General features: G+C 45.0%; 1 protein-coding gene across 1 annotated transcript in view; it reads left to right on the top strand.

Annotated features, from left to right (window-relative positions):
* The window catches only part of suco (SUN domain containing ossification factor), a 38,314-nt gene extending 25,164 nt beyond the window's left edge, over nt 1-13,150 (top strand). The window contains exons 11-18 of the mRNA XM_084307346.1: nt 1,560-1,647; nt 2,399-3,754; nt 4,068-4,155; nt 4,676-4,780; nt 5,512-5,666; nt 9,840-9,931; nt 11,030-11,085; nt 12,075-13,150. Of these exons, the coding sequence (XP_084163472.1) occupies nt 1,560-1,647; nt 2,399-3,754; nt 4,068-4,155; nt 4,676-4,780; nt 5,512-5,666; nt 9,840-9,931; nt 11,030-11,085; nt 12,075-12,587 (2,453 nt within the window). The 3' untranslated portion in view covers nt 12,588-13,150. The remainder of the gene's footprint in view (nt 1-1,559; nt 1,648-2,398; nt 3,755-4,067; nt 4,156-4,675; nt 4,781-5,511; nt 5,667-9,839; nt 9,932-11,029; nt 11,086-12,074) is intronic.
* Nucleotides 13,151-19,040: the final 5,890 nt, after the last annotated feature.

The raw sequence follows: 19,040 nt of genomic DNA, 5'->3' as shown, positions 1-19,040 counted from the left end.
GAGGTATCCAGATGTTTATTTGGCTGCTGGCAGGAGGTTTTCAGTCGGGTTTGATGGAACAATGAATGCGTGTGTTCCACTCTCGTCGTGACGCCAAGCCTTATCCCTGCTTATCCCCCCCCCTAGGCGTTTGGAATCGAGACGTCTGCTCTTCCGCAATCCCCCCCTGGCCCGCATCAACGCTTACTTGTACTGTACCTTCAGATACAACGCCAAGAGAAACAATGTCTTGCTAGAGAGTTTGGTCTCAAGAGTGGCATTGTTGACATTTACAAAAACGAGACTATTTCTAAATATAACTTTAGTCAACATCTATAGGCTACAGAGCGCTCATTGCATTCTATTTAATATTCCTTGTGAAGAGATATACCTGTATTTGCTCCTGTATCACGCCTGGCGAATTTGAAGCATTTTCAAGAGCGAAGCTGCGTCTGTTCACCTCAGTTCACGCCTTTCAAGAATAGAATAGAAATACGTTATTCATCCCGAGGGAAATGTGGCACTACAAATCGCTCACAGTAAACCGTAAACATTTAGGTAGATAAAAACTTAAGTCATGAATAAGATTAAAAAAAAAAAAAAAAGCCTAAGAATAAAATATGGTCCGGGATATACATTTCCTTTGTTACATTCTAATATAAGATATACTAATATAAAATGTCCTATGTTACATTATAATATAAATTATACAGTAAAAATATCCAGAATATACAGTAAAAGTATGTAAAATTGTACTATGTCGGTCTAAAAGTAAAAGTCCAGGAAGCTAGTACTGTCACCCTGTGCTCAGTGATGTCTGATGTCGGCTTTGACCTTGTATTAATGTGCGCCGCCTCTAAATTCGTTTAGAGGTTAGGCTGCAGTTAGGCAGCTTGTTAAAGGTAAAGATCACCTGATACAGATTCATATATTATTGCTATTATTTCTCACATTATTTCCGTTTATATCCTGGGAAGTCTTTCCCTAATCTCGCAAAACACAAGAGCCAATTCCTTAGTCTGCGATGTCATCAAATGGTCGATCGGCAATAAATATGAGAACCACAGAGCCTTTGATTCCATTCAGGGTGATTTTTGTGGGCTGAATTTTCAACACCACCATTTTCAAATCTCATTTTGCTTCCAAAGCTTCAGCAAACATTCTCTGAGTCCACAAAATCAGCATTCCAATTTAATTGCGTCTCAAATATGTCGTCACAGATCAGGGTCTTGGATTCTCTGGGTTTTTGTCACGTTCATAAATATTTATTAAGTCAACCGAGACCTTCTGGGAAGTTTTGACTTTTCTTTAAGGTGAATGTTCAGTTTGAGGTCTTATGGATGGATGGAGGGAGGGAGAGAGAGGGAGAGACTAGACCGGTCTCAACTGGACTCGACCGGCTGAGACAGCGTTTCTGCCTTTCCCCCAAACATGGACTGGACAGAGCCACATAGGAGTCAGCAGAAATACATACTGCTACCAAGTGACTTCTGCATAGTTTTAAACCTATAGGTTGGAGGATGTATCGCAGTTCTGGTAGGAATTGATCTAAATAAACGTCTTTGTCTTTTGTCTTGTAGCAAATACGACTACAGAGGCCCAGAATGAGACGGAGGGAAGCGCAGAGGTTCTGCCCACGCCTACTGCAACCCCCAGCAGCTCTACCACGTAAGACGCACGCACGCACGCGCACACACACACACACACACACACACACACACACACACACACACACACACACACACACACACGCGATTAACCAGGCATGTATTGTGTATTGCATCATGCACTGCGTCCAATGGACAGTTGGGGCCTGGATTTTAGAGTCCTCACTCTCACAGGTATAGTTCTGTGGAACTACCCTTCAAGGCCTTTGTTCACACCTCCCCCCCTGTATTCTCCCCTTCCTCTCCCCCTTACCTGTTCCCCCCCCCTGCACCCTTTTCCCTGAAAGCTTAAGAGGCAAACTCACAGAATTGGAGGGAGGGGTAGAGGGGGGATTGATTGATTGACAGATTGCAGAATGGGTACAGTACAGTACAACTCAATACACACAATTTTTAAGGGGATGCAGACCAGATAAAGTCTTTCGTCTTGTTTACATCAGGGTCCATCAGGGGTGGCGGATTGGGCAGAGAAAGTCAAGTCCTCTACTGACCTTCTGATCTAAATTGTATTTGATTATTGATGCTTACATTTGTATCAACCGTGAAGATTTGACCATGCGCACGATTAACCCCTCCGGTTCCACCACATTTTATATCCACATCAATTTACATCAAGATCCAAATACTAGATGTCAAATGAGATCTCCTTTCTGACAAAACAGCAGGACTCACCGCAAGATTAACAGCAACTCATACACAGACATAACATCCTTTATGATCCTGTTCCTTAATATAATGTCTCTCTCCCTCAGATTGGACACAGGGGAGACAGGGGAGACGGCGCACCCTGCTTTCCAGGAGGAGCCCGAGGTCTCCGGCGACTCCCCTACACCTCCCACCGCCTCCCCAGAGGACGCACAGATTGTCACTCTGGTGGTGGAGGAGGAGGAAGAGGAGGAGCCCAGACAGTCCACGGTCACGCTGATGGAGGAGGAGGAGGAGGAGGAGGAAGAGAGGGAGGAGCAGATAAGGAGGGAAGCCAGGAGGAAACGGAGGGAGAGCCAGGTGTACTGTCCTCTGGCCTCCCTCTCGTCCCTCTCTCTGTCCTGCATGGCCACGCTGCCAGAGATCCTTCACCGCTGGTGCTCCGCCCGGCTGGCCAAGGAGAGGCAGCGCAGCCTCCGCCGCAGGCAGCTGAGCGCTCCCAAGCAGACACACCCAGAAACACACACCCCGGCCGTCACACACACACCCGTGCAGATCTCTGTTCCCATCCCCGTCCCCACCCCCACCCTGGAGGCCCTTCCCCTCACAGAGAAAGTTCCGGAGCCTGAGGTTCCTCCCCAGGGCCAAAACGAGGGCCAACCCCCTGCAGACGCAGCGCCGCACATGCACCCCAACGGCCACGAGCCCGACACTCACCCCCCCCCGCCTCCTATCCTCCTGGAGCCCAGCCGCACCGCCATCATCCCTCCTCACAGCTTCTCCGACACCTCCCTGACACGACCCACTCCCACCCAGGAGGAGGAGAAGCCCCTGCTCCCCATTAAAGACGCAGCGCTTGACCCCATCTCCCCTCCGGCCCTCCAGGGAGTCCCGGTCCCAGAGACGCAGGGGGCCAGCAGTGCTACCGCCACCCCCAGCCCCAGCTCCCCCCTCCCGCCTCTGGCCTCTGAGACGGCCTCCATGGACCTCCTCGTCCCCCCTGTCATGGAGCAGCCGGTTCAGCCTCTCCCCACGGCCACCAGGCCCGTAGACATGATTCCGCCTCCCACTGAACTGCCCACGGCTCCCCCACAGCCAGAGACACACGCAGACTCGGGCAGGGCGGGCGCAGAGAGCGGGGACTCTCACAGACACGACCTCCACGCTTCCCTGACACAAGGGGAGCACAGTGACTTCCTCACCCAGGCCGGAGACGACTCCGTGGATGACCTCCTCCTGAGCACCATCGGCAACGGGAACATCCACCGCACGGCTACGGACTTCTACGCGGAGCTGCAGAGCGCGGGGGACTACGGCGGCGGGGCGGCGCTGAACGGGAACGGCGGAGCGGTGCACGGCTCCAGCCAGAGGGAGAGCGTCTTCATGCGGCTCAACAACCGGATCAAGGCCCTGGAGATGAACATGAGTCTGTCCGGCAGATACCTGGAGGAGCTCAGCCAGAGGTGAAGCAGCCACTGGAAACAGTAGAGGCCTTGCATGGAATGTGTTTATGTGGTTCTCTTTCTGCCAACATGGCCGCCTGTAACTATTGGTAACCATTTTGATAAGAAAATACCCAATTTCCAACTTGTTTCTTCCAACATGGAGGAGAAATGGGGCATTCTAAACATTCTGTGAAAGGCCTCTGTTGGCATTAGAGTCAAATAGTAAAATGGGTGTCATCCCTATGACTGGTGATATTCCATGAGGTGTTTTTTTTAACACTCTTCACGTTATAAAGGAGTGGCTCATAGAGTGGGGTTTTGTTTCAATCAGGTACCGTAAGCAGATGGAGGAGATGCAGAGAGCGTTCAACAAGACCATCATCAAACTGCAGAACACCTCCCGCATCGCTGAGGAGCAGGTGTGTTGTGGCTGGACATGGCTGATGGAAGCCGATATAAGCCTGTTGATATATCGCTATCTGCAAATGTGCCGCAGATGAAGCACCGATTAGAATTCCTCACAACAATAGCAATGATAAATAAATAAAAGCCTGTGGTGTTGAAAACAGTACCAATGTTTTTTTTATTAGAACGTGATCTATTTTCTTTTGTTTTAAAAGTGTGTTGATATATCCAACATTGTTCTTATTTTAAGCATAATGCTATTTTAAGAGGGGGAAATCATTCATTTGAGTTTAAAGCAACACATTTTCTAAAGTTAAACATTGCTTTCAGTTCAATCTTTTTTGCAGCTTACACATTTACAAAATATCTATACATACTGTCTTAAAATACACATTGCTTATTGAAAATGTTAGCTCCCAACTATTGACATAGGTTTTGAATGTCTTATCGGTCAAACCCTAGTAGTGTGTATTAGTGTAATGTGATGTTGAGTGACAGTGAAGTAAGTGTTGGTCCTCTGTGTAATTTCCTCAGGACCAGAGGCAGACGGAGTCCATCCAGGTCTTACAGAGTCAACTCGAGAACGTCTCCAAACTGATGCTCAACCTCACCACTACTGTTGGCCAGCTGCAGAGAGAGGTAACAACACACTCTTAGCACAAGTTATTATTATTAATCATCTTACAGCTGCAGAGAGAGGTAACAACACACTCTTAGCACAAGTTATTATTATTATTCATCTTACAGCTGCAGAGAGAGGTAACAACACACTCTTAGCACAAGTTATTATTATTATTCATCTCACAGCTGCAGAGAGAGGTAACAACACACTCTTAGCACAAGTTATTATTATTATTCATCTCACAGCTGCAGAGAGAGGTAACAACACACTCTTAGCACAAGTTATTATTATTATTCATCTCACAGCTGCAGAGAGAGGTAACAACACACTTTTAGCACAAGTTATTATTATTGTTAATCTCACAGCTGCAGAGAGAGGTAACGACACACTTTTAGCACAAGTTATTATTATTATTATTAATCATCTTACAGCTGCAGAGAGAGGTAACGACACACTCTTAGCACAAGTTATTATTATTGTTCATCTTACAGCTGCAGAGAGGGGTAACGACACACTCTTAGTACAAGTTATTATTATTCATCTTACAGTTGCAGAGAGATAACAACACACTCTTAGTACAAGTTATTATTATTATTAATCATCTTACAGCTGCAGAGAGAGGTAACGACACACTCTTAGTACAAGTTATTATTATTATTCATCTCACAGCTGCAGAGAGAGGTAACGACACTCTACGCTAAGATCTGTACAGTATTTTACAACGCGTCTTGCCTCCCGTCTCCTCCAGGTGTCCGACCGGCAGAGTTACCTGGTGGTGTCCCTGGTTCTGTGTCTGACGCTGGGCCTGCTGCTGTGTCTACAGTGCTGCCGCAGCTCTGCTCCCAGCCCTCACATCCACCCTGCTGCCTTGCCCAAGAGCAACCACTACCCCAGCCCCAAGAGGTTGGAACATAGACACACACACACAAAACAAACCTCCTCTAATACCTATAATTAGGGCGTTCTCAGTATGGCTATTTACAAGAGCATTGTTTTAGTTTTCTGTGATATAGTGATACCCTTCCACCCAGTTTGGTTTACTGCTTGGCTTGTTGGACCACATTCACACCACCATTGTGTACTGGCTTCCTCAGTGCTACTGTACAGTGTCCTGTGGCTGGATTTGGCCTGCAGTGAGAGTACAGGCTTAAGAAGTTGACGTAAGAAAGTCGACTAATAGTTGAGGGACTTTGTTGACTTATCCGTGAGTTGATTTAATGGACAAAGCCGGTGTCAGCGATGTGCTTATAATCTTTTTCAAGAAATATGTCTTTCGCCATAGAAAAAAAAATAATGGCCAATTAACAAAAAAATCCATCACCTGGAAGACAATAGGCGTGGGAAGAGGACTAACAAGCCAACTCCAAAACCCTCCCCCAGAGGTTAAATGGGTTTGCGTAGGGCCAACAACCCTACCTGGAAAAAAAGCACGTTACTAAAGCATCTACGATAATTCAAAACCAACTCGACATGGGAAAAGAAGGGCTCCCACACAGGAGGCGCATGACGCCGTGCAGTGAAAGCCGAAAGGAAGCTGTAAGGCCGACTCCCCTCCTAACCCCCAGGAAAACCACCAGAATTGCCACATGGAACATCAGGACGATGTACGAACTAGGGAAGACAGTCCAGGTAGCACAGGAGATGAGGATCTACAACGTCTCTCTCCTTGGCTTGTGTGAGACAAGGTGGCTACAAGCAGGGCAACTGAGATTGGCATCTGGGGAGATGGTGCTCTACTCCGGTCATACAGAAGAAGGCGCCCCACACACGGAAGGGGTGGCCCTGATGCTGGCTCCGGAGGCACAGCGCTCTCTCATTGGTTGGGAACCGGTGAACCCACGAATCATCACCACCAAGTTCACCACTAAGAAGGACAACATCAGACTATCCATCATTCAGTGCTACGCGCCGACAAACGACACCGAAGAGGAGTAGAAAGACAATTTCTATGAACAACTGCAGCCCGGCTGTACTGGACGGACGGAGAGAAAAAGATATCACCATCCTCATGGGTGATTTCAACACCAAGATAGGAGCCAACAACACGGGCTACGAAGACATTATGGGCGTACATGGATTGGGGCAGATGAATGAAAATGGAGAAAGGTTTGCAGACCTGTGCTCCCTCAACCAACTGGTAATAGGAGGCAGCATCTTCCCCCACAAACGTATCCACAAGGCCACATGGAGATCTCCAGATCAAGTTACGGAGAATCAAATAGACCACATATGCATCAACAGAAAGTTCAGGAGGTCATGGCAAGATGTACGAGTCAAGAGAGGGGCAGACGTGGCATCAGACCATCATCTCGTGCTGACGATCATAAAACTACGTCTGAAGAAGTACGCCACAACCACCGGCGCAAGAACCAGATATGACGTTGGACTTCTGAGGAACAAAGAAATACAGAGTAGATTCCAGATCAGCCTTACCAATAGGTACCAGCAACTACAGGAACAGGATGAAGACACAGATGTGGACATAGAAACTCAATGGCAGCACACAAAGACGTTGTGGCTGGACACCTGCAAAGAAATATTGGGAAAGAAGAAGACAAAACACAAGGAATGGGTCTCAATGGAAACACTCCAGAAACTGAAAGAACGAAATGAGAGGAAAGAGAAACTGAACACAAGCAAAACAAGATCAGCAAAAGCAAAGGCACAGGAAGAATACACCCAAGCCAATAAGGAGGTAAAGAGTAGCATTAAGAAGGATAAAAGAGATCACATAGACAACCTAGCCAAACAAGCAGAAACAACGGCAGGGCAAGGCAACATGAAAGACCTCTATATGATCACTAGGAAGTTAGCAGGCAAGTTCCAACAGACGGACAAACCGGTAAAAGACAAACAGGGAAACCCACTTACAACAACAGAGGAGCAGCGGAGAAGATGGGCTGAACATTTCAAAGAACTACTGAACCAACCAGCCCGACAGAGCCAGCGGACATTACACCAGTGGAGAGAACACTTCCAATAAACTGTGATAAACCCAGCAAAGCAGAGATCAAAAAAGCTATTATCTCAACGAAGGACGGAAAATCTGCAGGACCAGATGAAATACCAGCAGAAGCCATCAAGGCCGACTTGAAGACTGCAGTAGATATGCTTCATAGCCTCTTCACCAAGATCTGGGAGGAAGAAAAGATTCCAGAAGAATGGAAAGATGGAATCATCATCAAGCTACCAAAAAAGGGAGATCTCACCAACTGCAACAACTACAGAGGAATAATGCTTCTATCAGTACCGGGAAAAGTACTCAACAGAATTATACTGGACAGAATGAGTGTTGCTGTGGATCCCATGCTTCGAGACCAGCAGGCAGGCTTCCGGAGCAACAGATCTTGCACGGACCAGATCGCCACCCTGTGCATCATTATAGAGCAATCCATCTAATGGAACTCTCCATTATACATAAACTTCATAGACTATGAAAAAGCCTTTGACAGCGTGGATAGAGAGACTCTGTGGAAACTGCTGAGGCATTATGGTATCCCAAAGAAAATCATCTGATTCAAAACACCTATCAAGGAACATCATGCAAAGTTTTACATGCAGGCCAACTGTCAGAGTTTTGAGGTCAAGACCGGTGTGCGTCAGGGATGCCTCCTATCGCCCTTTCTCTTCCTCCTAGTCATAGACTGGATTATGAAGACCACCACAAAAGGAAAGAAAAACGGCATACAGTGGACCCTATGGACACAACTGGATGACCTCGACTTTGCTGATGACCTGGCTCTCCTGTCACACAACTACAACCAGATGCAGGACAAGACAACCAAGCTGGCAACTACATCCCTTGAGACTGGGTTGAGAATAAACAGGAAGAAAACCAACCTAATGATGAACAACACCTCTACCAACAACACAGTCACAGTAGGTGATGAATCCATACAGGAAGTCAACTCCTTCACTTACCTAGGCAGCATCTTGGATAAGAAGGGCGGCACAGATGGCGACGTCACAGCCAGAGTAGGCAAAGCCAGAGCAGCCTTCATCATTCTGAAGAACATCTGGTCCTCCAAGGACATCGCCATGACAACCAAAGTGCGGCTCTTTAATTCAAATGTAAAATCCGTCCTTCTCTACGGTTCAGAGACTTGGAGAATGACGAAAAGAACATTGCAGAAGATACAGACCTTTATAAACAGCTGTCTGAAACGCATCTTTGGAATCCGGTGGCCAAACAAAATCAAGAATGAGGAACTATGGCTGAAAGGAAGACCGGAACCAGTGGAGAAGCAGATCCTGAGACGAAAGTGGGGATGGATAGGCCACACTTTGAGGAAACCGGCTACCAGTACTACACGACAGGCCCTGACTTGGAATCCCCAGGGGAAACGGAAGAGAGGGCGGCCTAAGAACACCTGGAGGCGGGACACTGAGGCGGAGCTCAAGAGACGAGGAACTACCTGGGGGAGGCAGAAAGGACAGCCCAAAGCCGTGTTGGATGGAGAAAAGTCGTAGATGGCCTATGCTCCATTGGGAGCGATGGGCCTAAGTAAGTAAGTAAGTAACTAACAAAGTCTTGATCAATGAAGATGAAACCAAACCAATGAATGGACTAAGAGGGCCCTATTGAGTGTGTATGTGTATATACTGTATATATATATATATATATATATATATATATATAATATATATGACTTTACTGCAATTATTTTAGTTTACATTATATTAGTTTACTGCCTTATCTATCATCTCACTGCCACTTTATTGCCATTATTGTATTCTACTGCCATTATTTATTAGTTATACTTACTATGTACCACTGCTGCTAAAAAATATTTGCACTAAGTTCTCTTTTACCTCCTATATTTATTTCAATCATACATACATATTTTTTTGACACTGTTTATACTGTATATATTAGTCCTGTATAGTGTGTACATCGTGTCCCATATGTTACTTATGTTTATAGTGTCCTATATGTTACTTTATGTTTATATTAGATATTTTTTTATATACACCGTGGGAAGAGGGAAACACAATTTAATTTCTCTGTATGTCTTGCACAAGAAGCGACAATAAAGCTGACTTTTGACTTTGAAATATGTGTTCTTGTCTTCCAAGGTGTTTCTCCTCCTATGATGATATGAGTCTGAAGCGCAGGGTGTCTTCGCCACTCATTCGCTCCAAATCCTTCCAGATGGTGTCTACGGAAGGTAAGACCTCTGTCTCTCTCTCTGTCTCTCTCTCTTTTTCTCTCTCATACACACAAACACATCTCTCCCCCAACCTCCCTACTCCAATATGTTTCTTTGTCTCATCATCTCGCTCCTCCTTCCTCATCTGCCATTTGGACTGAACCCACGTTCAGATGTTCATATCCCCGTTATAGAACCACATCCACACATAGATCATATTATCACCACCAGCCTCATAAAAGTGCCTGCATCGCTGCAAAGCCATGTCTGCGTCATCAGATATCTTTATTTATCTCTCTTCTTTTTCTGTCTCCTTCCCCCTCTCTCCCACGTTGCCCTTTTTCTCTCCCGCTCTTCTTTTTATGTCTCCTTCCCTCTTTCTCTGTCTCTCTCTCACTTTTCTCTTTCTCTCTCCAACTCTTCTTTTTCTGTCTTCTCTCTCCCCCTCTCTCTCTCTCTCTCTCTCTCTCTCTCTCTCTCTCTCTCTCCCACTTTCCTATTGGCTGATATCCATGCTATGGGCAGCAGTATGAAAGCTGACACTAGGCTTTAGTACATGCAGGCCTATAGGGAGCGGCGGGCGCAAGCTCTAAAAGACCCATCACCTTTCACTCATGACACCTAAAACCTGCCCCATCCCTTCTCTCTCCCTCAATTGTGTGTGGGTGGGTGTGCGTGTGTGCTGGAGTGTGTCTGCCCTTGGAGTCTGAGAGGCGGTCATTGCCAGCTTGTTTCCATGTGCAGGCCAGATAAAGATATTAATGGAGGACAATGCTTTTGGCTGGCTCACCGGTTAGACATTTGCAAGTAGTAACAACAAATTGAGGATAAAACACTTAGCAGTGATCTGTATTAACCTTTTAATTTTAGACTAACTGAATTTAATGATATATATATATATATATTTTAATGTATGTACAATTTCTAGTTTTGCTATGTAGTCCTACTGTATGTTGTAGTTGTACTGCAGTGGGCGGGACACAGATCAGACTAACCGTGTGCTCCAACGCAGTGGGACCACTACTACTTGCAAGGTCGTTTCACGCTTTGATTACATGTTTGTGTTACCTGTTCCTCCATCCCATCATTAACCTGGCCCCTCTCTCCCCTGTTCAGTAGGTCCCGATGACTTGTACATTGTAGAACCTCTAAGGTTTTCTCCAGAGAAAAAGGTACAGTGTCCCATTTCCAACAGCTGCTGTTTGGTCCTAGAAGGCCGTCTTAGGTGCTGTGTGTGCTGGTGTCAGTCAGTCAGTCAGTCAAGTCAGTCTCGTCAGTCCTTCAGTGGGTGCAGGGCTGTGTCTCAACGCTTCCTCCCTCAAGAGACACCCGTCACGTCGGACCACGTGCGTTGTTGTTTTTGGGAATGTTTCCTTGCATCAGCAGCTATTGTTACACCATCATTACGGGCTCAACAGTAGACAACATTGCAATTTATTAAAAAAAAAAAAAAATACATTTTCAACGTAAAGAGGAAGACAATCGGAACATTAGTTGTAGCCTGCGAAGCTACAAGCGCATAAACGTGCGCACGCGGATGTTCCGCAAATCTTTACTTGTTCATAGCTTACAGTCTGTCGAGCCTGTTCTAATGTCTTGTTATCAAAATGATTAACCCATAAGCAGTCTCTTATGGAGCAAGAAGGGAGGGAAGCTTCATAGGCGTGTTGACACTCAGCCCAGCGGTCCGGCTAGTCTACTGCCACTACCAGCATGTCTGTTAACCACCTCTATGCTGACACTAGTAACTAACTATAGACTTAGAGGTCCACCACAGAACAGGGCATGAGAAGTGAGAAGAGTGGTGAATATACTGTTGTTCATGTATTCATGTCGGTGAGTGCTGTTGGTTTGTTCTGAGGCATTGACCTTTTTGAGAATCCATCATGTCCCATTGTGCTCTTCCCTGCCCATCTCTCCTCCATGTGTGAATTCATATGACACCAAATGACACATTTACTGAAAAAGAATATTGACATGTGTTTGGTTTAGTTTACATTTCAACAGCAACATTACTTGCACCAAATAATAATTCAGTGTCTGGCACAAAGGTGGTTAATGTGGCCTTATTCTATACATCTGTTTGAAGTTTATCTCTTGCATTTTTTTTGTTATTCATCATTCTCTCTCCCTCTCTCTCCCTCTCTTTGTCGTCGTGTAGAAAAAGCGCTACAAGGCGAAGTCTCTGGACAAGGTGGAGACTCTGATGGCGTCTCACCCCTCGCTCCTCAACGGGGATATCAAGTGTAACGGCTTCCAACCTTGCCTGCCTCCCCCGCCTCCTCCCCCTCCCACGCCCATCCTTCCTCCCCTCCCCCCCCCGCCCCCCGTGGAGGAGGTGTCGTCGCTCTCCTCCTGCTGCTCCTCCTTCCCCACGGAGAGCAGCAGCTGCAGCTCCTCCACCCACTCCGAGGAGTCCTACACCAGCCGCCTCCCCCCTCCCTCCCCCGTCTTCTCCTCGGGCCTGTGCAACGGCCACGCCCTGCCCCTCCCCCAGCCCCCCTCCTTTACGGCCCGTCAGGAGAAGCGCTCGGTGAAGCGGCGGAAGTCGCGGCAGACTGAGTTGCAGTTCTCCTCCGCGCCAGAGAGGGGCGCCGTGCCTGCCCTGCACCACCTGATGAAGGGAAACAACGAGATCCGTGTTGGGAACATAGCCGTCAACGGACACGTCTGAATACACACAGTGACACACACACGACACGTTACACACACGCACCTGTGTGTTCACTCGTTACAAAGCTAAGACTCTGTTGTACACGATCTTAAACTCGCACTCACACAGTACAACGACTAACATGGTAGCAGGCTCTGTGGGCACAGTGGGGGGGGGAGTGGTCTTGCCACATCTCGCAGAACCACATTTCCCATGAGCACCCGGGGTGCGACCTGGAGCTGGTCCACGGTGACAGTAGCTCAGCATCATCCACTCCTCCTTGAAGAACTTAACACCTCCTCCTCCTATCAGAAGACCTCCTTATGGTCATGTGCCTTTTCATGTGTTCTAGAGCTTTTAGTGACGAACAAAAACAATACTCACGAAATACGAAGGATTGTTGTCATTTTGTTTTGTTTTTCTTTTTTGAGAGGGGACAAAATACGACTGGGAGTGATATCTATTTGAACAAATCAAATACATTCAAGTGTGGATGAGCTGTTTTCTGCTGGACAAGCACATTGCTCCGTCACGGTTGAGCATCTGTGGCCCCATGTCCCATTGAGAGCACAGCAAGGAGTGTGCTAGCCGGGGGTGGGGGGGGGGGGGTTGAAGAGTTCCAACTCTAGTCCCCTGCTTTGACTTGGGCCTGTTAACAAGTACATTAAGCTGCTCTTCTGGATGAAACGTATCATTATGAGAGGAACTGTGCAGCAGGACAACCTACTTCTCTGTTCCCACCCCCACCTCTCGTTTCCAACTGTTCTCCATCTGATTCATTCTGTCTATTGTTCCAGTCCAACAAAACTCCAGTTGTTGTTGTTTGTGTGGGACCAGAGTGTTAACCCTTCATATACTGCAGGCCTCTTTTCTCTCCCTCCATAAGGCAGTTGACCAGTCAAGCCAAGCAACAGAGCTGAATGAAGAAACGCTATTACGTGTGCAGGTTATAGTGAGTCGCTTTGTATTTGTCCGGATTAATGTCGACTTTTTTATTTATTCTTGCCCACTTTGCCCCTCTAACACAACAGAAGCAGTTTCTAAATCCTGCTAGTTTACAATGATATGCTCACTCTGTTCAGGTAGAGGACCTCTTTTTTAAGGGTAGTTTGGGCTGGGTCCAAACACCATGCACATAAACAAAATGTCCACACACACACACACACACACAAAACATGTGAAGAGAGATTACATACTGTAAAGCTAATTTGTCTCTGGACACTCTTAACTATGAGGAGAGTTGAACTACAGTATGTTGCGCAAACCAGAGTCCAGTCCTTTTTTTTTTGTATTGTTTTCATTCACATATGAGCCAAGCTATGAAGTGACAGTTGTTTGTTGTTGTGGGTGCAGTCGAAATGCTATGGAAGAAGACAGGTGGAAGGATTTCTCCCTTTTTTTTGTGCACAGAGAAGAGTTTGTGTCAGCCTAGCTGAATGTTCTACAGTCACACACACACACACACACACACACACACACACACACACACACACACACCTGGGACCCTGCAGGGTACTGAGAGGCTGGTTTTATTTATCTATTTATTTATTTAAATGCCTCTGCAGCTGTATCACACATGAATGTACTGTCTAGCACCGGCCCTGGCCTCCAGCATTGCTGCCCTGCAGTGTCCCAGGAGTTAGTCCCATGTTACAGTGGAATAACTGTAACTCACAACCGGTACAGCCGTGCACTCGCACTCTTTTTACACACTAGCTTAGTTGTCTGTTATTTATATTTCTTGTTTTGTTGAAATTACCTGGTGGTCTAGGGTTTGCACCCGTTGAACTGACCTCTCTCCGTTAGACATTTGGGTCATGCGTGTCGGCGCTGTCCTGCGACGGCTTTATAAGATACAGTAGCAGTCATGTTTTATTAACCGCTACAAGCCTCTGAAGTTTGAGGATTTTTTAAAACTGCTTCTTTTGTTGTTTTTCAGACCCATTTTGGAGGGGGGGGGGGGCTGGGAGTACCGGCAAAGGAGAACGGGGCTAAAGAATTTATTTAGATGAGTGTGTTTGTGCATCGTCGTCTTCGTCAGTCGTTGTTTTTGTATCTTGCTGTTTTAGGATGACTGATTTCATGAGGTCCTCTCATTATAGCCAGAGGATGGGAACATGCTTGACCTGAAAATAATTATTTAAGAGATATTTACCAGTGCTGTCAATGTTATGAGAAGTTGCGTGTCGAATGGGGATATTTATGCTTCTCAGAATGAAGAGAATAGGTCTGTGTGTATGTTATGTACGTATATAGAGAATCAATCTGTATGTAGGTAGGTAGACATGTCTGTTTTTGCGTGTGATTTCTGACTGGCACCATGCTTGGTTTGACTTGACAATTGACTGCCTTAAGAGGGAGACGGTCATCTCTCTGCCATCTTAAAACCAAACTCCACACACTCCCGTTTTAGAACTGAATTACCTCTAAGGACCATCTCCACGGTCCTTCCTCTCTTCTAACGCATCTATATTGTACATTCATGTCCACCTCAGACCCTTCTGATCCCAACGCAACGCACGCACTTCAAGGCGCTCGCTGCGTCTGTGGAAAGAACAGTTTTTTTTAACCACTCGTTCCACTTGCCCGTTCTAAGAATTGAAAGTTATTTGTTGGACCACGCCCCGCTGGCCCTGCTAGCCCTTTATCTGTGTCTCTTCACTTTCACTTATTCACTGTCTCACTTAACCTGTTTTTATTTTTTTCATTTACTGTAAGTTTTTCCCACCCACCTGAGTGAAGGTTGTTTCTGAAGAGGAGCAGGACGTACATAAGTTGATCTTCGTGAATAAAGGGAACGTACAGTAGCAAGGTCGGGTACGGATCGGAACGCAATGTTTTAATGTGATTCTCTTTATGTTCCACGAGACCCAGCGAATCATGACTATTTCTTTTTGTACTTTTTTTGTTTTTTTGAATGTGTATGAACTCATGTATGTATGCGAGTGTGTAAACTTGTATGCATGCAAGATTGTTTCCTTGTTATTATCCTGTTTGTGTGCGTATGTGTGTGTTTGTGTATAATGAGAGAGACTACTTTTAATCTACTTATCCCATAAAACACAGTGAATAGGGAGATTGCCCCTTGGTGAGAAATCCTAGGAGCTCAGTGTGCACTTTGTATAACTCCTCATGCCTTTTCTACCCTGTATGTCAAAGTGCTTATCTTTCTTGTTTCTCTCTTTTTTTTTTCTTTTCTTTTTTTCTCCCTCTTATCTGATGACGCGAAGGAAGATCTGTCTGCACAGTATTCTGAGCAGGAGTGTAACTACAAACACTGTAGTGCCATTAGAAACTGTGAATTTCTAAATAAAGCATTTTTTGTTGTCTTCTTTGATTTTGTTGTCCGCTGTTAGTCTGTCCAACCAAGATGGTGGATGAGCTGCTGATGTTTGGAAAAGAACATCATGGCAAAAACGCAGGGAAGGAAAACTGGTGACACTTAAAGGGACACTTCACCAAAAAAACCAGCTGGTTTATTTTTCACCTAATCTCCCACATCCAAACAACTAAAAAAAAGATTTCACACATTCATTTAGTTTGACATTTATTGAGAATGAATGATTCTGAAATATGCCCACCACTAACAATTGCAGCTCAATTAAATGATAAGGTAGTAGTCCCTATAAGACAATGTATTGCTCATCTACATCATCTCATGGTGCTGTAATTAACACAACACAATGATTCAGTGTCCCTGATGACATCACTGGTGGCCAGTTTTTTTTTATGTGAGAGATTGGGCAAAATTACTCTGCATAGTTTTTTAGTCTAGTGCCCCTTTTAACACAATCTGCGCCAAGAACGAGTTAACTCGCTAAGAGGGCAATTTCATGTATGCACGAGGAGATATAATAATGATAATCTAGCGTTGATTTCAGGATGATTAGATAATCAGCCGAAAAATTACAACGTGATGACTGGATTACACTAAAATTCCTTTTTCTCTTTTCCTGGAATTACTCAGAATCACCCAAACCATACTCTTATTCAAAACGGTATAAAACGGAAATGTACGGATGAAAAAACAATCTGTTTTGTGCATGTTGACTGGAAGCAACTCACTGACAATCAACGGGTGTATTAGACCCATAGCTATAATATAAGATATATTTTAAGCACTCGCAAATGTCGCAGTCTAAAACTATATCCATTGAATAAAGAGCTGGCACTGAAGGGGGATCAGCGCCCCCTGCTGCTGGCGGTCAATGTGTTAACGGGTAGATTCAAAATCATGGCTGGGCAAAATTAGAAGGGTGACACTATAAAACTAGATTGAACACATCTGGTCTACATTATTGTTGTATTGTCTTACCATATTTGAGTTACTGTGTGGAGATATGGGGGAATGCATACATAAGCACTTTAAAACCATTAATTACACTACAGAAAAAAGCTATGAGTTGTACACAAGGTCGGATTTCGGGATCACACAAATAACTTGTTCTTAAAGTAAAATGCCAGCTAATGGACTTATTCACATTTAAACTGGCACAGATAATGTATCGAGCAAAGACTCAAGAACTCCCAGGTAACATTAAAAAAGTAGTTATAGAGGGATAAGGGATATAATTTGAGAGGTAACTGCAACTTTGATAAGCGTTATGCTCGCACCAATCTCAGGAGCTAGAAGATAAAATGAAGGAAAGCTGAAATATTGCTCTATTTAAAAATAAATTATAAAGGAATGATTGCACATTACCAAAAATGGGAGGTGACTATTGTCAATCTTCTGTATTCTAAGCTTTTTTCGTTTGTACTACATTATGGATACTGATATTATTTATTGTATGCTGTTTTCAATGTTTTGATGAAGAATTATTGGTAATGTGGAAATTCTCCATTATATAATTTAAGTATTAATTAATGTTCCCACTTGGAACTGGCGGATAGGGGTAGCACATGATAAGCTTAGGCTTCTTCCTACTCCTTTTCGAACAGTGATATGTATATTTTTTATTGTCTTTTTTATTCTTTGTTTTTTTTAAATCATGTTCGAAATAAAGATTCATTCATTCATTATATCTGCAGCAGTTAGAAATAGGAGTCATGTATGAAAGACTACAGCGTGGTATTGGTATGAATTGTGAATGTTGTAACTTAACTCTGAGCATCATGTTCAAGTTCATTGCCAATAACAATCTGGAAAAATTTACTGCAAAACACCACATTGGAATACAGGTGTGGCATCCATAGGCAGCCTTAAGCCTTAAGCTTCAGGGGGCCTGTTTCAAGATCAAATATGGGGCCCTTATCGTATATTATCCCCCCTTGCATGTACATTTACAGGATAATGTAAAGTGGGCCTAAGTGGGCCTTGGACATAAGTGGGCTTCTCTGCTACAGTGGGTGACAATATTGTCAAGGAAAAATGCGGGCATGACCACCCGCATTTCACTGTATGCCGTGACAAATAAAACTTGACTCTTGACTTGACTTGATGAAATTACATACCTGGGGTCCATCCTAAAGGCAAATCTTTCCTGTGACAAAATGGCAAACAATGTAATAAAAGAAGTCAACCAACGAACAAGATTCTTGTACCGGATCTCCTCTCTGGTAAACAAGAATACCCTGAAGACTCATTCAAGGGTACTACGACTATGCTTGCACCTCATGGTACCAAAGCACCTCAAAGGCGCTAAAAACTAAATTACAAACATCTCAAAACAAACTGGTCAGACTACTGCTTGACCTTACTCCTAGAACCCACCTCACCCCTGCCCACTTTGACAACCTAGGATGGCTTAGAGTAGACGACAGAGTACAGCAACTTGCAATGGGCCTGGTCTACAAGATACACTACACGATGTATCTGATGCAATCATAGGGGTCCTTAAACCCGGGGAACATAGGACCCGGGGAACATAGGGATGATCCCGAGATGTACATGACTTGTTGTATGTCAGGAGCAAGGTAAAACAATTTGATCACAAGGTTTCTTCAAGGTGAAAGACTATCAGTAAACATCTTTCTGTGTTGGTGATGTGCCCTTTCAAGCGTTTTTCACTGCACATCAGTCATCCACATTGGCACAGTGTGCTCATTTGCTTCATCAATCAGGGGCCCTGCAAGCAAGTGGGTGAAATATAGCTAAGGCCCCCTATGATTGCATCAGACAAGTGTTTTGTCTATGCAGAATGGGCTTTTCCATCTGCCCTGTGGCTGTGACAAGAGCATGTCTGGGCCTAGCCTACCCCAGAGCTGTCTTGAGATGATTTGCTTCGGCTTGGGTCAATCAATCCAATGACATTAGCAGGTGACAGCACAATTATTAGTCTAAGTGCTTCCATCTCTGCATATATTTAGTGCATCTTCTGCAGCCCCACTGCCCAGGGGCAAGAAAAACGAATTTGACACATTAACACGAAAAGTATAGGCTAAACGATGTTCCATAGACAGCTTTTAGAAACCTCAGGAGTAAACACACATTAGTTAATTTAGACTAGAGTAATGGAATCAGGGAGGACGCTG

The sequence above is a fragment of the Notolepis coatsorum genome, assembly GCF_963971535.1.
Source record: "Notolepis coatsorum genome assembly, chromosome: 2".
Classification (NCBI taxonomy): domain Eukaryota; kingdom Metazoa; phylum Chordata; class Actinopteri; order Aulopiformes; family Paralepididae; genus Notolepis; species Notolepis coatsorum.
Note: the sequence above shows the minus strand (reverse complement) of the source record. Positions and strands in the feature narration are given on the sequence as shown.